We start from the raw sequence: 22,767 nt of genomic DNA on the forward strand, positions 1-22,767 counted from the left end.
CCACCGCCCCGACCCGGCACATTCGCCACAAAAGCGGGCGGGTGTCGAATCTGCGGCTCCGGACGCGAAGGTTCTAACGGGGAGGCGGGAACCGCCCGGCATCGCTGCCTCCCTCAGCCGCCGCGCCCCCTCACCTGCCCGCCCGGGACCCAGGTGAGCGAAGAGGGAGAGGGAGGAGGAGGACGAGGACGAGGACGCCGCTCGCTCCGCTCCTGCCCTTCGCGGCGGGGGAAGCGGCTCCGGTCCCCGCGGGCGCTGCCCCGTCCGAGCTGAGGGGCTGCGTTTGCCCCGGGGTTTGGAGCCTTTCGGGGGGGTGTGAAGGTGGATGGGATCCTGCAGGCCTTTACCCGCCCACCGCCAGCTTTGCTTCTGCTTTTTCAGTAACGGGAGCTACCGTCGTCTCTCTTGGCGTGGGCCGCCGGTCCGGCGCCCCGGAGCCTGTGGTGGAGCTGAGGGAACAAGCGCCGGTTTCGGGAGGGGGGTTTGGGCCGCCCGGCTGCCGTCCCCTCGTCCCGCCCTTTTCCTCCCCGCTCCACCTCGGTTTGTCGGGGAGCAGCAGAAAGGCGCTCGTCGCTTTCGCGTTTCTGCCTGGTGCCGTTTAAATCCCGCTCCGTGACGGGCCAGGAGACGGCCTCGGTTCAGCTTTGGTTGCCCTGAGATTTTTGTTGTTGTTGTTGTTATCGTGAAGCGATTTGTAACCGATTTGTTTCATCTGTTTCCAAGATGTAGGTTTGTTCACAAAAACAAACAAACAAACCACCCCCCAAAACTATAAACTGGTCCCATGAATCTTGCTGAGGAAAATATACTTCTTTTCCTTTCGTTTTCTGGTTTTTTTTTTCTCCTTGGACTGCAGTTTTTAGCACTGGGGAGATTTCAGCTGGAGTAATGTGTCCAGCTTTGCAGGTAGTGCTCAAAAAAGAGGAGTGTAAATGACTGGGGGAGCCCTCACGGAGGGAAAAATTACTGACAGGTATACGCTCCCATCCTGTATTTTCATCCTGTAGACAGTTCTCTTGCTTTCCCTTGGGCTTATTTTTGATGGTCTTATTTAAAAGTAATGACAATCTATCCTAAAGCCGTTTACAAAATGACAAATTAAGTTTTTTATAAAAATGATTGCGGACTTCCGCCCCCCTCCTCCCCCAAGTCCACCACCTGCAGAACGGAGGAAGTAAAATCCTAATGCACCGTGAAAGATCTTAGATTTTGAGGCATGCATAGCAGCAGTTCCAGTGTCTCAGTTAAAGTTTGCTATTTATGAGGATTCCTTCTGTCCTGGTTCTGCCTTTAAGTCAGAAGGCTTATACTGTAATTTGTAAGAGTAATTAACCAAATTCATATAACGATACACTCCATTACAGTTTAGAAGCATTCAGTGGTTTGGAAACTGTTGTTTATGCTTCAGTTCCAACCTGTGTGTTTGGAAATAAAAATTGAGATGAGTATCTATGGAAAAATTTGGGGGGTTAAGTTTTCTTGCCAGAAGCTGTTAATTATTAACAAGCCATGGTTTTAGTTAGGGTTTTTTACTTAGGATTTTACAAGAATATAACTCATGTTATTTTCATTTCTAATGCAGGAAATCAACTCAAGAAGATGAAGCCTAATAAAGGAAAGACCCGCACTAGGGAGCGAGACTATGTTTACAAATTCAATGCTGGAAATCAACATTTAGTGCTTACAGTGCCTCTCAAATTCCCTGTGCAAGAGAATATTAGTCATTTGCATGGACGTCTAATGCTTCTGCACAATCTGCCGTGCTTTATAGAAAATGGTAAGGATTGATTTCTTAAATTAATGTCATATATCCATGTTCACAAGTGTCTTACAACCTGCTTTAAGAAACCAAAAGAAGGGTATTTACTACAACAGTCTTAAAAAATTTGGTTTTAAAACAGCAAAACATTAAAGAAAATTACTGTCAGTACTAGCAAGTGAGGTGCCCAAGTAAAAGGTCTTCAGAAAAACTTTATTTGTATGTTTCCTAGATGATTACTGATACTTCCACTGACATTTTCTGTTGATGGACCATTCTCTTCTTGTTATAATAGACCTGAAGCAATCTCTTAATAAGTTCATAGAAGAGGAAACTATAAAAGATTATGATAGAGAAGCTGAAATGGCTCTGGAAGCAGTGAAATCAGGAAAAGTAGACATAAACCAGCTGGCAGATACTTGGGCTAAAGCTTATAAAGAGGTAAGATTAAGGCTGGAAAGTTAATATTCAGGACTTGCTTTGTGAGAGTGTGTGTGCATGTACAGACAATCACATCTGTGAAGATGCAAAATTACACTGAAATTCACTTTTACTGATCAATTTTTACAATTTTTTCTTTTTATCTGAAAGTGGTTGTTAAGTCTTCATCCTACAAGTTCTCAGTCAGGTTCTTCCTGAATTTAGTAGTCAGAAGATACAAAATTGAGAGGTAGATAGCTAGTGATATTAAAAAAAATAATAGATATAAGGGTTACAGTGAGTTAGAATCAAAGCAAGAGATAGTAAAGTGGTAATCCTATCCTAAATCTCAATAATAGCAATGAAGACTCCAAAGAGAAAGCATATAGTTGGGAGAGACTTTTCAGCTCATGTGACTATTTTACATTATTTAGTGATGATGAGGCTTTAGCTGGAGTAATGTGTCCAGTTTTTCACGTGATCCTCAAAACAGAGGAATGCAAAAGAACTGGAGGAGTCCTAGCGAAGGCAAAAAAAGAATGACAGAAACTGCAGCATTTGAGGAAAAGTTTATAGGAATTGAATTTGCTTATCGTGGAATGTAGAAGAATGTTGTGAAAAATCCCAAAGCATGTCTGTTATAAAGAGAATTGGAAACAAATCATCTGCCTTAATGAATGTCAACAAAATGAATTTAGCTTTACCTCCTAAGAAGGAAAAATCTGTATTGGGTGAGTATGGGAATGTGATAAAACACTGAAGGAGTTTACAGTCTTCTATGCTACCAGTTTCTGTGAATGGGTTAGCCTGAGTGCAAGGGTTAGGATTAGATCACTTCTTGACACTTCTAACCTACACTTCAATGGTACAGTCTCAGTTCATCAGCTGAATCTGTTAGGAATGATTGCAAATTTAAGGAGTGTTTCAGTATGAAGGAGCTTGCAAAACTGGCATCTTTGGGCCATTCTTTTTTCAGTAAAAATGGCTTTTCTTAAATCAGCGTTGTTGAATAAATTCTAGTGACATCAGAGATTAGTCATCCTTTCTAGCAGAAAGTTTTTGTTTGCACAGCTGGTGTTTTGGGCCCTATCTAAAATTCATCAGTAGCAAATATTGTTGTAGATATTATTGTTCTTTCCAAGTTGGTGATTGCTGAAAATCGGTAATTCCTCACTGTAGTCAAAACCTTAATGTTTCTGCTGTTAGTTGCTTTGAAAGAGGAAGAATATGGGAAGGGAGAAGATGTTAAAGCAGAATACCAAAAGCTCAAATGAGGAACTGCATGAGGAATTCATGTATGTTGAAGGTTGTGCAACAGTGTGCATGCCCAGTTGGTTTGCCCCACTGTTATGAGTGATCCTTATAGGTCCTAAAAGGTACCATATGCTTTAAAATATCTTATAATTTTTAGACAACGTTAGAATATGCAAAACCTGAAGAAACCAGCTGGGATGAAGATTTTGCAGATGTTTATCATGATCTGATACATTCTCCAGCTTCTGAAATGCTGTTAAACCTGGAACACAATTATTTTGTTAGTATCTCAGAATTAATAAGTGAAAGAGATGTGGAACTGAAAAAACTACGCGAAAGGTATTCCTTCTTTTTTTTTTTTCCTATCTTATTAAATAGGGGTGCATGCCACTGGGGGTATACAACTTGCAAGACAACATGTGTCAACTTGTATTTGCCTATGTAAGGCCTATTTTAGTTTTATGTTTCCCTCTTTAAAGTCACGTAATACTTAGCTTATATTGTTAGGGTCAGCTATCTTATAATCTCCTCAGTCACCGAAAATAATAAAAGCTAAGGCCATCAAAGTAATACAAGGTTTGACTTCCACTGTTCTATCCATGTTGTAAGTGGTATAGCAACATAAAGTGCTTAGGATATCTAGAAAGTAGAGTATATGTACGTACCATGTTTTGCCTTTGTTATGATGTACTTTAAATGAAAAAATGGAAGTTCCATGGGGTGAAAAGGCGAGCAAAAGTTTTGAACCAACTTTAAATCAGAAACTGTTGAATTTGAAGTTTAGGAAAGTCTATGTGGGATCTCAAGTTTCTGACTAGGCTTGAATAGCTGCAGGTGGCTGCTTTGCCCACAAGAGGGAACACGTACAATGTGGAGTTTTATGTTCCCTTTCGAGACTAAATAGGTTAAGGACAATGAATGCACACAAATACGGGTGTAGTATAGGTTCTAAATACTAGGGAAGCTTGTGAGATGCCAGAGTATTCTAAGTAGGTCTGTTTTAGCATTCTAAGTGGCAATATTCCTTGAGTTGTGTTTGTTTAAGCTCACATTATACAATGCATACCTGTTTATATAGTTTCTTCTAGACTGAATCTTGTATATCTCTAATTTGGGGATAAATGTTGCCAATAATGTGTTAGCAAAACTTTTTGCTGCTTATTGACTCTTCTCAAGTACTCACCTAGAAGGAGGAGCACTTAATCTTAAGAGCAGTAATGTTGTAGAGTTCTAGTGTGGTATAGCTGTTTATTTACTCTGGTGGAATTTATCATATCTATTTGTCATAATCAAGAAACTCCATATGTTGGTAGCAGCTGAGACTGTCCCAGATGAGCGTAGGTGTTGTTCTATTTACACAGGAGCTGACTTGGAATCCCTGATCCTCAACTCGGATTTGTTTTGCAGATATTCACTGCTAAATCTGTGCTAGGGTAAATTGATGCCTCGCTGAAGAAAGGGCTGACTAAAGAGGGATGAGTTATTGGATGAACTGATGATAGCAGGGCAGCCCTTTAACTCCAGGTGCCCTTGTTGAATGAGCTGGAAGCTCATCTGACTACTAAAAATAGGGGTATTTAGCCTACTTCCTGGTGTTTACCTGTCTGCATCAGCTGTGGTTGGGGTGGGAGGAAGGCAAGGGACCGAGTAGGTCCATTTCAAAAACTCTTCTAATGATAAGCATAGTGAAGTGCTGTATTAGAGTATCTGGTTATACTATTGTACCTTCGTTTGAGTACCTGTGAGGGCAGACTTTAAATGTATGAATTCTAATTCCAAAATGAGCAGGTGGACAAAGTACTGCATGGCGTATCTTTCAGCTATGTGTTCAGTTGTATCTCTGCCTGTGATGAACATTGACCAGCTGACTGGTACAACTGGTCACTGTATCAACAACAATGGGTGTTCTTCTGCCAGTTTTTTGAAAGTGTTGCTTGGTGTAAATCTACGTTTGCTTCCCTTTCAGACAAGGAGCTGAAATGGATAAGGTGATGCAGGAGCTAGGGAAATCACTAACGGACCAGGATGTAAATTCATTAGCAGCTCAGCATTTTGAATCTCAGCAGGTAAACTAAGTTCAGTGAACTAGAATATGTTATGCAAATAATTGTCTTAAAAAGAAAATCCAAAACACTCAAATTATCTCTGTCATTAGGATTTGGAGAACAAATGGACCAATGAATTAAAACAGTCTACTGCTATCCAGAAGCAGGAATATCAGGAATGGGTGATAAAGCTTCATCAGGACCTAAAGAATCCCAACAACAGCTCAATCAGGTATTTAATTCTTCTGTGATGCTTACTTCCATCTGTAATAGTTCAAAGGACTTGCTTTATATAATCTTTATTTCAGATTAGCCATTTAAATAGGGTAATCAAAGCAAATGAAAGACAAATAAACCATCATAATTAAATACTTGCATTTTAGGAGTTTCTTCATTGTGCAACATTATAACCTTTCTGTACCAGTAAGTGTTGTAATGCACTAAACTACAACTTGAGCTGAATGGGGTTTCCTCCTGTTTTGCCTTAATTGACATCTGTCTTTTAACACTATTTCACAAAGCTTTCTGTTACCTCTTAAGGGTGTTCTGCAGAATAATTGTAGCTTAAAAAATGTTAACAGTATCACATGTTTTGAATTAATAAGCCTCTTTTTTTTTTTTTTGCTTTATGTATACATCACTGGACAGCTAAAAAAAGTGGAATTTCTTAGTGTGAACACTTGTGGTGAGGGTTGGATGAAAAGCTTTCTGACTGAGGAAATAGCAGGGAAATCAGAATTTGTAACTTGGAGATCCTTATTCTTTATCATTAGTAACCACCACCTTTGCTACTAATAGGAAAATTGGAGGAGTAAAACCTGATGCTTTCTCATGCCTCACATTAGTAGAAGAGCCTGTGTGAGTAGATTTAGGCAGCTGCAGTAAGCAATTTATGGGAAACACAACACCTTTGAACAGAGTGGATGCCAGTGATAAGAGGAGACAGGCATGGTTTATAATGCGTGAAATACTTCATCACTTTCTCTTAAGTGTTTCCTGTTGGGATAAGGAAGCTGAGTGTATGGAGCATGAGGGAAGAGAGAGAGGAGGGGAAGTATATTGGAAGATGATGCTGTATTTAGATTTCTCACTACTTTCCTCACAATTTTGTTGTCTGTGAATTTATGTTTTGGAAGTCTCTTGCAGTTCTCAGGTTAGTCCCAGAAAGTCCTAGGACTGCATAGCTCACAAGCAAGCTGGCCTCTTTCTAACATAGTGACCAGCTAAAACATCACTGCAGTAGTGACAGTAGTAGAGCTCAAGCTCTAAGCCCAATCCTAAAATATTTTTTCCATAGAATTTTCATGTTAGCTTTGTTGATTATTTCCATGAGGCTTTATAGAGTGAAAGTACAAAGGCTATTGATACTTATCACTTGAACCTCTTCCCATGTTCTGGCCTTCTACTGCTGTAAAATAAGACCAAAGTGAAGTTGCTTAGAGTTGAAAGCTGGAAGAAAAGGGCTGCTGGAGGTCCAGAGGCAAGGACCTCGGAGAGTGAGGATGTTTTGGCTTCATAATCTGGGATGCTTGTAACAGATGTAAAGTGATAGTATTTTAATCATTGAGCTCACATACACTAGCAGAAAGTGTCATCTCTCTGTGTTAAATTCTGAAAACTATAGGCCCCTAATGCATTTGAAAATAATGCATAGGAAGTCTATAGTAGGGCAATTAGAAGCTTAGAGAGAGAGAAATGTGTGTTACACACATATACAGACATAAAAGAGCGATATGTATATCCACACACACATATATCTTTATGCATCTAGTCGCTTATATGTGTGTGTATATATATTTATTAATGGTATATCTCAGGTTTACCTCATCACTAGATGTTTGCAATTAGTGAAATTGTTTGCAAGTTTATAAAACAAAGATTAGGCATTTTGAAAACAAATAAACTTTTCATTAATGCAGAAGCAAATTGGAGAGATGTTCATGTCTTTCATGAAACAGAAAGTACTTATATCACTTACTACTAGACAGTTGAAGATAAGGAAAAAAATTAAAACTGCTATCTGAAATATTTCCTGCTAGTTTGAACACTGTGGAGCGTTTTATTTGGCTTTTTCTAACCTCCCATTTTGTGGGGGGAAGAAAGAAATGTTTTATCTAGTAACTTCATAAATAAGGTTTTGGCTATTATAAATAGGCTGAGAAGAATTTTTTTTTCCTTTTATTCCGTCTCAAAATGCTTTACAAATGAGCTACGTAATGTAAATCTAACAGCGGAGTCTGCTCTTCCTGCTGGCATGCACCTGGAGTATTGTATGCCAGAAAAGTAAAACCTCAGATGAGTGGAGTTCATTCAAATAGGTTTAGTCTCTTTGTTTCCACAGACTAGCTGAGAAAACTTTGGATAGCTTTAACAAAATATTGTTGGTCTTGAACAAAAATTAGGATAAACTTTTCAGTACATTTCTCATTATTTTAGTGATGAAATTAAGGTTCAGCCCAGCCAACTGAGAGAATCTGTAGAAGGAAATGGAAGAATTTATGAAGAACAAAGGCTGTTGGAAGAAAGTTTTACTATTCACTTGGGTAAGTAAAGTAAGTAAAGTAAACTGACACCAAACCCAAACATAATAACAGATGCTAATAAATAATGTATCTAAGTCATGTATTATTTATAGTATTTAACTGTCAATGTATGCAATATATACAGTTTGTAATTGTTTTGTATTTGTTCTTTACATATGTAAGAGAAGTACAGTATGGTATAAACTGTATCAAACAGTATCTAGCTACCTGAAGTATACTTAATGTAAGACATTGTAGAAGCAAGTTTTTATCCACTCTAGCAAGGTGATGAGTGTAGAAAAGGACACTAACATCAAAACACATAGAGGTTAAAAATTATATTTTAACTTTTCTTATGTTTGGTAAGAAAATGTGGGTATTAAATTCAATTCCCATGTTCAATTAACAGGAAAAATAGATACTTAAAATTTTTAGTTTTGTTTATGCAATGGAGACTTCTTACGCTTGTCTATTTTGACTGCATTAGTATTTCATCCATAGCCTTAGAGTAGGGAGCAAGGCTCACTTCAGGTATAGATAAGCCTTGCTTCGTGACAGTGTGAAAGTGTTGTATTTTTCTTCTTACTTTGTAAATTGCTGATATGTATGTAAAACTGAATATATGGTTAAGAACTTTCTTTTGAGGATTACTGATTGTATTTCCCTTAGATCTTTTTCACAAAACTTAGAGGAGCACTTTGATACCGTGTGTTTTAACAACAATGCTGGGTTTGCTCTTTTACTGTATGTATTAAAATCACATATATTCTGTACAGGAGCTCAGCTGAAGACCATGCATAACTTGAGATTACTGAGAGCTGATATGCTGGATTTCTGTAAACATAAACGCAATCATCGAAGTGGAGTAAAACTTCACAGGCTTCAAACTGCAATGTCTCTCTATTCAACTTCTCTCTGTGGCCTGGTTTTATTGGTAGATAACCGTATCAGTTCCTATAGCGGCATCAAGAGAGGTGAGTCCTCTAATGGAGTATATCATGTCAGTGAAAACAAGTCTCACTTAAGCTTGTTGTCTTCTCTCACAAAAACTATTCTCTGTAAAATTAAAATTTACTGGAGACCCTAATGGTTTGGACATGGTATTGCAAAAGGGTGACAAATGCAAGAGAGATATGGATAAGGATGGGGGACAGACTTGTGCTCTGATATGCTGTTATCCCTCTCATCTCTTTCCTAGGTTTTGTGTTTGAGTAAGGAACATGTTAGAGCGAATGCTTCAGTGTTGATTTACCTGCCTTATACTGACTTATTACAGGGTCTTCTAACTTTCTGATGTCAGATTAGCATACTGAAACCTATTTGCAAAGATGGAAATGAAATATGCTAGGATTTTAAATTGATAAGTAAATGTATAAAAATACTATGTGCTTTAGATATCTGCAGCACTATGAATTCCATTAAAAATGAACAATAGGAATATTACTTGACTACTCCTGGAAAGCTTGATTAGTAGCCATTTTAAGTACCTGTCTTTTGAGTAACTGGACGCTATGATGAAGGTGTTTTCTATCAAGGTTAACCAATGAGATGTGTGTTTGTTCCTGTTCCAGTTTTGGTCACTGAGGCTTTCTCTGAACCACTTTATTGACTCTTGGCTATTGACCAAAATATTTGCACTTGAAATGTTTTTTTGTCTGGAGCCACTATTGTAGTTGTTCTAGCGTGCTGTAAAAACAAACAAACAAAAAACTTTGGTGGTTGATGTTCTCTGAAAACAGTGTGGAATCAGGCTTGTACCAAGAAGGATAGGGAAGTGTACCAGTAAAAATTGCAGTTGCATTTGTGCTGTTTATGGTTTCCAAGTTACTTAATTCTGACAGTATTATTTCATAGTTGTACTCATGTTCAGTTACCTTTTTTTTTACTGCTTAAATATTTAAATTAATAACAAATAGAGAAGATTTGTTTTTATGCTAAATCTTAGGTGATAAGAGAAGATGGACATTTAAGTAATACTGTTAAAACACAAAATTGCATCTTCTAGCCACCACTTACATCTCGCAGCCACAGCAGAGGGGAAAATAAGGGACTGTATCACTATCTGTAGAACATAATCCTCAATAAATTTTGATTTCTTTGAGTTCCAAAGGGACTTTGGCGAACTTAACTATGGGCACATTCCACAGCTGTCTGCACCACCATTCTTTTTAAAAATCTTGCGCAAATTAATGTGTCTCATGCCTTAGCTCCTCTGACCTAGTCGGATATATTACTTTAAACCATCCGTGAACGTCTGGTTGTACTGAGACCCCAAACCACTATAGGTGGCAACTGGGGTTTGGGCACACTTCTTTAAATCCGCTCTTTGTCACAGTGGTAGCTTCTGGCAGAAGGGCAGTAATAAACACCTTTGAGAGGAGACTTTTGCTCTTAAACTGTTAAAGCTGTTTGTTGCAAGAGCGTTAGCTGGAACCAATTCTCCTTCCTAAAAGGCTCTTTAAGGAATAAATACACTAGGGGTTCGAAGACTCATAAAATTGCTGTATAGAAAACCTTTAAATGATACATTGATGCTATTGTTTAAATAGAGAGATTGTGGGTTGTGCAGTCTAAATTTCTGCGTTACGAAAGTGCAGAAACAATTTTTAGTGTGTTTTGTTAGTTTTGTTGTCTGGCAAACACTTTGATGTTGCATCTTTTGGTAAATCTGTTATGCAAAAATGGCTCCATTTGTCTCCAAAATTCAGGATACATGTGAGGTATTTGCAAGACTGAAAACCATGACTGCAACTTTTTCTGTGTTTCTTACAATGTGTAAACAGCAACTAACAAAATATACCTTTGAAATCAGATTTGGATGCACTTGTAGGAAACAGCCTTGAACAGAAAGCCTTGAACTTATGTGTGAACTTTCAACATGCTAATTCCATTCAGACTATTTTTTCTAAGCTAGATGAATAGTTTCTTTATATACTTTATATTTATGCATTGTCTACCTCAAGTCTCTAATATTAGGACTTCGTAGGGCTACTGTGACTCAGATTTTGAGTAGGTGTAGCACACTCAGACAAACGATAAACTAAAAGTTAATTTTAATTTAAATAGAAGAGATTTTTCATTCGTTTGTTTCGAATAAAATGTCTTGTGACCTTATTTTATCTTGATGCACACAGAAGACACAATCTTTTGGAATATGAGCTTCTTCCTCCCTTGGTGTTGGACACCAGAATTTAATAAAGCCTTTTGAAAATAGATTTTATGATGGAGAGTTTATGTAAAATGATAAAATACATAAAGATTTTTCTCTCTACCCTGCCTGTTCCTGTTGCAGCCTGTTCACAGGAGTATACGGTGCTCTCCAGATAGGCAATCAGAGTACATTAAGAACTTTAAGGAGGATTAGAGCAGGTACCTCAAAACAGGAAGTAAGTAGTAGTTGCTTAGTATAGTCCAGCTCCTTGCTAATAGCTTGTTTTGGCTCCCATTGACTTACTTGGAGAGATGGCTAGACATTAGGATAAGGAGCTTAGAATACCAGTCACAGAGGCAGTATTTTATGATCCTAATTATCAGTATAATATTTCCAACCCTGACATAATACTTCCTTATCAGGAAAAGGAACTTGCAGCTCTTTTCAGCTGATGACACTTTTCCTTAGCTTTCCAATCTGTGTTTTGAGAACTAAAAGGAAAGAACTGTAATTCCAGCTTTCCAGATACACTGTTTATGAATGTCATTAGCTCTCATTTTTCAAAACAAATTGGAACACTGTTGTTGCTGTTGGAAGTATCTATTATGTATGTTTTAATAAAGTATCACAGGCTGAAGGACTGTTAGTAATAAGACATAATTTTTAAAACACAGTTACATTTAATGCACATATGCTATTGCTGTTATTCTGGGGTTTTTTTGGTCTGGGTGGTTTTGTTTGAAGAGCAACAACACTCAAGGGTTTTGTTTGGTTTTTTTTTTCCCCAGGCAATTAATTTCTTTCAAAAACTGTTTTGTCTCTGCCATAAATTTTTTAGAATTTAAAGAGGAGTACTGCAAGGTTTTGTCTGGTTTTGTGGGGGGTTGCCTTTGTAACTGGCCTTGCTTGAAGAGTAGAGCAGAATTATGTAATATTACTAGGCACAGCCTTATGACATGGATTTTAATCTTATTTTTTTCCCTAGATTTTGCAACTGTTTGCCAAGAATGCACAGATTTCCATTTTCCTGGAATTCAAGAACAGCTTGAAATTGTCCAGAAGGTTGTACTTAAGGCCAGAGCACAGCGTAGCAGTAAGTCAAAAAGACATCATGGTCAGTGACAACCAAAATTACTTTCCTTGAAATAGAATAGTGGTCAGCTGAATATTTATGGTTACGGGCAAGTTGATTTCGCTCTTCTTCAGTTACCTGATCTGTAAAATGGAATGTTTCAGTTTATTGATGAACTCTGAGAAGTCTGCATGAAATTCTCTCTTCACAGGCAGCATGTTCTCACGATGTCTTTGCTGCTGTAACAGACAGACCTTACTAAAAAAAACCCTAGGTCCTTAGGTTCTGATCACACTTCAGCAGTGTGAGAAGTGTATAGGGCCATCGTGCTTTTTCCTCTGCAGTTTAAACTGCCTGTAGCAACACAGACTTTATCTGACTTTACTTTTTAACTTCTATTTAAAGTTTGCAGAAGAGGAGCTATGACTTTTTACCTTCCTTAAAAGTGAATGCTAAAAACTGAATAATAAATTGACTAAATGTGTATACTTTTTAGTGCTGACCAAATCCTTGTGAGTGGTTTACTTTGCAGTTATGTTTACAAATGGCTGTGAAATTTTCTGACCACATGGTGTTAAGGCAGTACTTGTACATGATGAAACTTTGTTTTTCTTGCGGACAACTACTTATGTGATTTAAATACGTCAGTAACATGAATAGATTCGTAAAAGTACATAGAGAAACAAGTTTTCTTGGGAACCTGCATATTGCTGTAGTCTTGAAGAAAATACTGAAAGCTGGTTTTGTACTGCTGATTTATGTAAATATCTTTAAAATTTTTCTTGTAATACTAGGAACAACTTTGTTTTAAATAGTTACGTTATTTAAAAAGCAATAGCAAGGTACTGTGTAGTTGTGGGCACAATTTGGAAAGTTTAGTATTATGTCTGAGAATATTGTGTTTTCTCCAGATGAAGAGGTATTGTAGGATGATTAAGAAAGCAAGCTAATGATTTGAGATAGAATTCAGTTCAGCGCCTACTGAAGACAGCAAAAACACTTCCTATCCATCTTCCTGCTTTTTGGGGACTTTATGGTAACTTTATGGTAAAAATTCGAGCCAAGATATCATCTTAGTATATTCATGAGAAAGCGTAATTAATAGATGATATATTTAATATTTGTGCTATGTATTTATATACAGAAAACAAAAGTAGTGGAAATGAAGATAAATTAAAGAATATTGAAAGAAACCAGTCAAATATTTTGCCGGGTGAGTTCTGTTGCATTTTCCCCCTCCTCTTAAAGCAAATTGTGTTTTATAGATGCACATTTTTAGTTCTAAAGTCAGAACATAAATTATAAACTAAACCTGAGTTGACCTCAATCAGAGGAGAAGGATGTTCTTGTGGCTAAGGCAGAGAACTGGGTGTTAGGACATCTGGTTTCTATTCCCAGCTTTGCCACTGCATCATGTGACTTGGGGCAAATCACTTAACTTCTCTATGCCTAAAATTTCTTTTCAGAATTTGAGGGTGGAAAAAAAGACCTCTGAGCATCTTGGGGAAAAGGTGAAACTTAAATACTAGCAACTAATTTTATTTTTGAAAATAATTATATATATATATATATGTCACTGTTAAGATACAGCAAAGCATCTTAGAATGTATATTTTAACTCTGAGAATGTACAAATCCATTCCTTTCAAAGAGGAAGTATCTTCTGTGTATATTGTGATTCCTAGTAAGGAAAGCTTCTGTGGAATTTGAAGATGAATACACAGTTGGGGAGCGGAGGAGTTAAATCCATACAACCCATGATTGAATAAGAGGGCTTCTTAAAATTGCTTTCATGATGGTCTTAGATCTTGTTAGTATAAGTGGATTATAAAATCAAATTGGGTCCTTAACAGATAAATCCAGGTGAATCTTGCTGCAGTGGCTTGTGTATTACTTAGATGGTCATTGCTGGGGATTACTACCTCCTTAGCAGTCATCAGAAAGGAGTACATACCTGTTCTTCAGCTGTCCCAGTACAAAGGTAGTATCTTAACTTAAATGACCAGTGAGAATAGGTTTGAAGAGATGTTTATCTGTTGACTGTGACAGTAGGGGTATTGCATACCTGCTTTTCTGTTAACTGTAGTATAAACACTTGATCTCCAGCGGAGAGGTAAGATGGAGAGACTTGCGTTTCACTGCGCCTTACTCTTTCTCGACCTTTGATAAATGAATAACAAGTGTAAAAATACCCCCAACAAGATGCCTTGGTAACTTTTTGCAAACAACTGTAACTAATCTTCCCATTACTATGAATTATTTTAGATTCTAATGATCATTGATACCTTTGTCTTCTAGTACGTATCTTGGTTGTTACGTAACCCACTATCTTTTTCCACAGACTTTCTGCATCCTTTATTTTAACCCATCCTTTTTTGGTATTTCCGCCTCCCACATCTGTCTGCAATTCAGTGCTTACGTTATATATTTTGAGTATTACACCTCCTCTGTGTTTGTTTTTCTGTTTCGTGCTATATATAGATCATATCCGCCTGTACTGGCACTGTTACATCTTATTACACCAGGTGTCTGTGATGCCAGTGAAACCCATCAAAGCAGGGAAGTGAGTGTAGGATGAATGTAAAACAATGATATTCCATGAGATTTTAGGTCAGTTGGTTTCTAACTTTTTTTTCTCTCATGAATGTTTTCTGATCTCTGTTGTGTATTTGTATTTGCCTTTTGTCTTAACTGACCCTATCCTTACATTGCCTGACAGTGGTATTTCAGTACAGATCACTAGCATAATATATTTGACTTCTTGGTTTATATTATTCTGTAGGAGAATTCTACATCACACGCCATTCAAATCTTTCTGAAATTCATGTTGCTTTTCACCTCTGTGTGGATGATAATGTCAGATCTGGTAATGTGACTGCTCGGGATCCTGCAATCATGGGACTCAGAAACATTCTCAAAGTTTGTTGCACACACGACATTACTACCATCAGTATTCCTCTGCTGTTGGTGCACGATATGTCAGAAGTAAGTAAATGTAAAGATTTGGTTTGTTTTTCTCTCCTAGGGTGCAACAAAAGTGATTTTTGCAAAGGGTATGTTTCATGCAGGTTTAAGCCAAATGGGACAGTTTATTCCAGTCACATGCTCCTGCTACATCATTGCACCAGCTCCTGCCACATCATTGTGCTGGCACTCCTATCTATATGGTGACCCAAATTAAGCAACTGAACCAGTTAAAAACATTTCAGCCAGCTCAATCGCTTTTGGTTTTTATTCCCACCCCTCCTTTTGGACACTTCACTTCCTTGATCCAGCTCATTGCACAGTTGTACGAGCATTAATGAAAGATGGGACTACATGCCTGGAAGTCTTCTGGCAACAGCTCTTGCTTAGAAACTGTATCTTCAGTCTCGCTGATGCGATAGTGATACCAAATCCCCAGTTGTAATTGTTGCTAGCTAGAAAACCTTAAAACTAAGTTTTATGAGCAGCAGAACTAGCAAAGCTTAGCTTATAGTTCTGTATCCCTAAACATCACTCTTTATCACCTCAGCCCTACACAGCAGCAAGCAAATTTCACCTTTGCTCTGAACTGTTTCCTTTTTCACTGCCTAATCCCTTGCACCCCTAATTTCTGTCCCTGTTTTCTTGCTAAGTCCCCCAAATATCAGCTGGGCAAGAAGCAGCATATTGCTGAGACTCTTTGTAGTTATAAGTATGCTTACTTACTGTGCTGAACTTTTGTGTTCTCTTCCTCAGTGGGACACTAATATAGAGCTTGTCTCTTACTCAACTGTAACTTTTCAGAGTGCATAGTAATTTAATACTGTTGACAACCTCTTTTCTCTGTCACATCTGGCTTACAAGATACTAGCAGAGAAGAAAAGGGGGTGGGGAGGCAGGAAGAGAAGCAGTGGACAGGCAGTACAGCTGTGTGCCTCACCTCCATAGGAGGCAAAAAGTCTACAAACCTAGAGAAATGGGAAAAATAAGATAATGCTGCCATTACTGATACCCTTGCATGGATAATTATAGTCTGTTGTGGGTTTTTTAAGTAACCCTTTGATTTTTCACTTATAAATTTCAGTACTGCCTTTCTTTCTTTGAAAGTGCCTGACTCATAGCAAGATAAAGGTTCACTAGTGGATTACCTGTAACAGTGACTTTTTTTATGGCAGAATTTGATTGGAGCACAGTGTAGAAATGGCCCCCTTTTGCAAAATCAGGGTCTATTATTGGGAAATTGCAAGCAATGCAGAAGTTAAAAATGTCCAATAATGAAGCTTCTAGATGATATACTTCCATGTATAGAAGTAGACTGTTAGGAACAGATGATATTATTTCTGAAATCTTTCATCTCTGGTATCAAAACCTTTTTCTGGGGCACAAATGCAAGTAATCAACTTGCAGGACAGCAGCCTGGGTTACTCATGGGACCCAGTTACTGTGTTTCTTAAATTCATTGACCTTTTTTCTCAATCAAGTTGCATCTAATGATACTTTTTTCCTCCTCTTTTTTTTTTCTTTAAACCTTGTTTTAGCTTTCATTTGCATATCTGTATTTGAAAATACAAATAAAGCACAAGACCAAGTGTTCAATGTGCTTTGAGAGTGTGTTGTTGCTTGGATGTGTGAAACTGAAGAATTATCTTCTTGTCTAGTGCTGGATTCTTAAAAGGTTCTGGTAAAACAATTTATGTTTTGTATTAAGTTTTAAGTCTTTGCAGAGAAAGCAGAAAGTGACCCGTATGCTAAGTGTATGTTTAGCCAAAACTGCATTGTGTGAATTGCATTAACAGCATTGCTTATTACAGTGCTTTGCATCTGGCTGACCTCACTTGAAACACACATATGTAACTTGTTGAGGGAAAAGTGAGTAATAACAGATTTCTGAAAGTTAACCTGAACTTGGTGCCTTCAGCAGCCCCAGTTCTGAATCTGCATTTACCACCTACGTAAAAACATTTTTGTAAAGTGGTTAACCAGGAGCACAGCTGCAGAGATGTTTGCATGCTTCACTGTGACAGGCATTCATCATGAGTGTTCTCTGCTTTTCCCAAAGGTTTTCTTCTTTTATGGATGGGAAGAGTGGTGTTTATAATCTCACAGAAGTAATAAGTGTATTGGTCTCAATGAAGCCATTACATTTCATTATAATTTCTGTGAAAAAAAGTTAGGAATTCTGTTTTCCTTAGTTTTTCTTATGACAAGAACAACAAAATCACATTTCTCTGTTCTGATCATTAAGTTAAACAAAGGAAAGAAACTGGGTTTGATACTTGAGAAAGGCAAAAGCAGACAAGTTCAAATTCAGGACAATGGAGGTGTTACTGTCTGATCACTGTTCTGAATCTAATATAAACTGATATATGAACTGGGGAATGAAATGGCTCTAATAGCATGGCATCACTAAAAATGCCAGAGCTGGCATGCTGCTTTGGTACTTTCAGCATAGGAGCCATTGCTGCTGTCCATACAGCAACACTGAGAAAAATGTGACTCTTCAGGGACCTCAGGCAGCTGTCTCTATTACCATAAGTTAAGACAAAAATGTTTTGAAAAAATGTAGAAATGAAGGGAGTATAAGCTGTGTAACAAATATTTATGAACATGATTTATGTATAGAGAGAGATTATTGATGGGTGTATTAACCTCAAATATTTCTCGTCTGAGTTTCCTGCCTTTAAATGTATAGCTGATTATACAGTGTTTACGATTTGCATAGATATACTTTGAGTAAACATCTTGCTAATTCTTAACTTCCTAAAACTAACCATTGAAAGTTGGTTTGAAATCTTTGTCCCACAAGACATTTATGGACTTTAGTTTTTCATTACCTTGTTATGACATGGTTCTGTAAAGGCATAAACCCTTAGCTTTATAAAAGCAGCAGTCCCATGTAGTGAGTCTGTCACAAATTTGTTTGAATAAAAAGGTTTGCAGCATATCTTTCTAATCTGTGAAGCTGCCGCGCCACCCCCCCCTTTTTTCTTTAAATAAGGAGAAGAAATCTTAATTTGTCAACAGATCACTGCGTCCTAAAAAGGAGTGAGGTATAGTCTCTGCTAGTGAATGAAACCAAAAGGCCCAGGTGTTTTACTTGCTTGAATGCTATTAACCAAAACTCACTATAGGAGATGGGGTGTTTGCTTTTTTTTTCCCTGTCCCCTGCACTGTATTTTGAATAGGTACTTAAGCAATCCTTTATCATTTCCACAACTGTTACTTAGTTTGCATACAGAGAAAAATCCTGATAACATGGCAAAATCATGAGGATTTATGTTTTTAAAGATGGATTAGAATTAAACCACTACTACATCATTTTCAGTTCTTGTGGCTTGTATGGAGTGGCATTCTGGATTCAACTTGTTATTTCCCTGTGTGCCCACAAGATTTAACATTTTTCTTCCTCTGAAATAGTCTGAGGAATAGTGTCATATCCTGCTGTTTCAATCAGTCCTTTTAAGGCTTAGTTCCCTTTATTGATTACACAAGGTACTCCTGAGTTGCCTTCAGAGTAACAGGACCTTTCTTTTTAGACACTTATTTTTTAACTTAAACCAAAACAGTGATCAAAACTAACAATAAATGCCTATGTTACATGTGACAGAAAGCACACATAGGCAGATAAATAGTAACAAAGATCCAAGTAGTTCTGGAAGATAGCTTAGAAATGAAAAAAACCTAAACTAAAACAAAAAAGTTATCCAGCATTGTGATTAATGTGTTGTATATCCTAAAAGCTGCATCTATTGATGCAGTGATTTACATAATGAAGGAGAGTTTTCAGAAGAGATATTTCTAGCTTATGCTGTTTTTAACATATGTATTTTGAGGATGGCAGGAGATACTCCCACCTAAGGAGGAACTTTGGCTTTCCATAGCTGTTTAATGCAGCCACGTTCAGTATACTGTTTCAGTGTTATCATTTGGCATTCTTGGATAACCTGGCTTCTCAAATAAATTCTTTTCATCCTGAAATGAAACCTTTTTGATAATGACAGATTGTACAGTGTTTGGCATTGCAAAATAAAGGCTGGCTTTACTGAATAGAAAATTATGTAAAGCTTAAATTTGAAAAGGTACATAGAATGATACATTTCTTTCCACATCTATGTTCCTGTACTCAGAAAGTATTCATTTTCATACTGAAGAGTATATCAGAACAAATAGGTACTTTTTTTCTTCCTGAGAAGTGTTTAGTGACAGTCATTCTTTCTCTGACTAGGAATATTCATCTTGATAGAATTCACTTTGTAGCATACAGCCAAAGAATGTTTAATGTACTAAAGCATTTAAACTGTTAGTTAAACTATTTAGACCAGTGTTTGTAGCCGTATCATCTTAAGATATCTTAAACAACTGTAGTTTTCATATCCCATCTTGGTATTTAACTTTAGGTAAGGATTTGTTGTCTGTTTATAGCTGAAACTCCTCCATCAGATGAAGATGGATGTTGTTTGTTTTCACTCTTAGCATAAATGCATCTTTAGGGGAGAAGGGCTTCTTCCAGTGTTAGAGAGAAGCTTTTTACTGAAGGCATCGGGTATGCCAATAGACCTTAACCAGAATCATAAGAATACCTAGGAATCGTCAATTACTGCTGTTAAGATGTGGTCAGGAGCCTGTCTTTGGCTAGCTGAAGCACAAGTATGACAGTTACGCATTGGATATTATACCTTTTTCTGAAGCTCCACGGTGGAATTAAATAGCCCTATTTCCAATGACATTAATAAGATTTGTCAACAGTATTTTATCCAACATCTCAGCTTAAAAATGTATAGATTGTTCTGACACTGGGCTTTCCTACCAATAAGCAGTGGCATTGCTTTTATGGTTATCTATAAGGTATATACCACCTGCTTAGAATACTCTGGAAAACTGAATCCCTCTTCATGGCCTGTAATGCTGCTTGAACACCTGCTGGGAAAATGGGGCTCTATGGCAAAAATGTATTATCTTTAATAACTTCCCTGCTACTGTTGTTGGTTAGATTCATCAGGCATTGAGGCTTTTCATTTATTAATTTTAGGAAATGACCATTCCATGGTGCTTGAAGAGGGCGGAGCTTGTGTTCAAGTGTGTCAAAGGTATGTTAGTGAATGCTTCAGCTGTTTTTTTGTGTGTTCTATCTGGTGACATCCAGCCTTAGCTCAGGCTGTGTGTTTTTTTTAAAAAAAAAAAAAGAAAAAGGTGTTTTTCAATAATTTATTGCTTGTTAAAGCATACACTTATATTTTCTCTTTAATATTATTAATCGTCATACCAGTAAATAGTCTCAGACACTTTGAACAGAGACTAAAAATGTTTCTCGAAAGTATCTTTACAACTTAAACATAGACAGTAGAAGAAAAAGCCCTTACTGCTGCTTTGAGCAATCTCTGAAGGAGGGCAAGAGCTGGTGGTTCTCTACAGTATAATCTCCAGCATCGTTTGCATTTTGATTGCCTCAAACAATGAGGACTCACCGCGTTTTTCCAAGAGTAGTTTATACACTAATTCATCTCTTTGCTGGAAAGTCCTCATGACTCAACTTGGTTTACTGTCTTTCCAAGTGGTGTTATTACTTAACTGCATTCTTGTGTGCTGCACTTAAATACTTGAACCAGTCATTTAGAGTATTTAAAATGTTAGTAGTGTTGATGTTCTTTCCAGCACCTACTTGAGGAATATCATCTGTGTAGCCACTTCATGAAACAATTTTTTTCTGATTATCTTTGTTTGTCACAAGTGTGCTCCTGTGGACCTTGTAGTTCATTTGTAAGAAAGTGCTAGCATAAAAATACCATATCGTAACTTGAGCAATAAATGAGTGCTGAGCTTTTTCCATATAAATAGGTCCAGGTAGTTTCTGTTGCTGCCAGATTATCAGTGTACTTTTGGCAGCAGGCTTGTGCTCCTGAATGTGGATGTGGTCACATGAGAGCTAAAGGAAAGAGCTACTTCTCAATGAAAGCAAGCTATTGAAAGAACTCATAACATGCATATTTGGGGAAACCTCTCACTTCTGCTGGCTAGCACTGTGCTGTACAGTAGGACTGGTTATTCTGCTCTTCAAGGTTATATTGATTTTCACTGTAACTCTTCATTAGATTTTCCAGTTAAAGCAGACTTCAGTCAGGAGAGTGGCCAAGTCCGATTTAAATGCAATTAATGGCATCCCTAGTTAAGGCAGTTAAAATCCTAATTGTAAGTGAAACCTCCCTCGCTGCTTGATAACAGTGTAATTGATAGGGAGGGTTGCATAGGTAGTGCATATAGTATGAATGCTGTTTTTTAGGTTTCATGATGGAAATGGCTTCATGGGATGGAGGAATTTCACGGACCGTACAATTCTTGGTACCACAGGTAGGTTAAATCAAGTTCATGTCCAACCTAGGAGACTGTTGGAACAAGAAGTTAAATGTCAGCAGATCTATTTTTTTATTTCTTTGCTATGCCCTGCTCTTCTTGTGTGAGCTTAAATTAATCACTGTGGTTTTGGTTCCTTGCCTATAAAACAGGAATAAAAGGGGTTTATATTTTTGGTATCTTGTAGTATCTTCTCAGGATGCTAAAATTTTAAACTGGGAAGTTCAGCTTTACAAACAGTGAATACATCACTGTTGAAAAAGATACTTTTTTGCTATTGTTTAGTCTGAAGACATGGGCTAACCTTGCATTACATAATGTTAGTCACATTGTCTAACAACTTAGAAATTGCAATGCACTGAGTTCAGTCATAACTTCCACAAAGTCATTAATGACTCCAGGTATTTTAAGTTAATTGTAATTAAGATTCAGAAATTATTTAATTTGGATTTCTAGCTGATCTTCAGAAATGGGAAGTTTTCAAAAGGTGGCCAGCACTAAGTTTTATTTGTTCTAAAATGCGGTACTGGAAGCAATATAAAAATCAGAGTTATATTAGGAAAGAAATAACATGCATTTCTTGACAAAGTAGTGAACTGCTGAGCAACGATGAAGCCAAGAATAAACTGAGTACTGAAGTTGAATCTAATCCTGGAATTCAGAGAGCAGGAGTCCTGTAGATAACAAACAGCACTGTCCTGCTTATGCTGGGCAGAAATAATCAATTACTGGAACAAGGAATCTACTGGAAATAGTTATGTCACATAAATACACAAACAGTATTTTTAGGTCAGTCTTTTCCTTTTGATTGAATTAAATAGAATTACAACACATAGTTTGAAAATTGTCTTCATGGTCTTCTGAAAAACAGCAGTTCTCTTAAATGTCAAGAAACAAAGCTGAGAGAGACTTAATTCTTCCAAACTACAGCAAAAAGTCAAAGCTTAATGGTGTATTGTTTTTATTATTTTTTTTCCCCAGACAATTTCCGAGGAAATGTTTTACCAACTGAGCAATATGCTTCCACAAATCTTCAGAGTATCTTCTACATTGACTCTGACCTCCAAGCACTGAATTTTGTGCAGCAGTAAGATGTATACTGTTGACAAAGGATGAGATTACAGAGATTCTGGACTGGCATGTCTCTTTTCTGAGGGATGATGACCATGAAGTGGTATTTGTTCCAATTTCAAGAATCATGTCGTCATAATAAAAGACAAATGCTGTCTGTAA

At 37.3% G+C, this 22,767-nt stretch overlaps 1 protein-coding gene across 2 annotated transcripts; it reads left to right on the forward strand.

The window, feature by feature from the left end:
* The first annotated feature begins 15 nt into the window (after positions 1–15).
* Positions 16–22,767, forward strand: FERRY3 (FERRY endosomal RAB5 effector complex subunit 3). 2 transcript variants are annotated; one of them, XM_075051645.1, is made up of 14 exons: positions 16–153; positions 1,583–1,777; positions 2,055–2,200; positions 3,591–3,772; positions 5,400–5,499; positions 5,589–5,710; positions 7,915–8,021; positions 8,777–8,974; positions 12,137–12,265; positions 13,368–13,436; positions 15,005–15,207; positions 20,216–20,273; positions 21,464–21,531; positions 22,516–22,767. In XM_075051645.1, the coding sequence occupies exons 2-14, from the start codon at positions 1,600–1,602 to the stop codon at positions 22,606–22,608; spliced, it is 1,653 nt and encodes a 550-aa protein (XP_074907746.1). In that variant the 5' UTR covers positions 16–153; positions 1,583–1,599; the 3' UTR covers positions 22,609–22,767. The 2 variants fall into 2 exon arrangements, with proteins under 2 accessions (XP_074907746.1, XP_074907747.1); XM_075051646.1 differs by having other exon boundaries at positions 12,137–12,244.

The sequence above is a fragment of the Buteo buteo genome, chromosome 19, assembly GCF_964188355.1.
Source record: "Buteo buteo chromosome 19, bButBut1.hap1.1, whole genome shotgun sequence".
In the NCBI taxonomy this organism is placed as follows: domain Eukaryota; kingdom Metazoa; phylum Chordata; class Aves; order Accipitriformes; family Accipitridae; genus Buteo; species Buteo buteo.

What these genes read in the sequence shown, in the direction of transcription:
- FERRY3 (XM_075051645.1), top strand. Translation starts at nt 1,600, where the DNA reads ATGAAGCCTAATAAAGGAAAGACCCGCACTAGGGAGCGAGACTATGTT. An exon ending in AAGTTTTACTATTCACTTGG is followed by an intron (nt 8,022 to 8,776) that starts GTAAGTAAAGTA and finishes TATTCTGTACAG; the next exon opens with GAGCTCAGCTGAAGACCATG. An exon ending in TACAATTCTTGGTACCACAG is followed by an intron (nt 21,532 to 22,515) that starts GTAGGTTAAATC and finishes TTTTTTCCCCAG; the next exon opens with ACAATTTCCGAGGAAATGTT.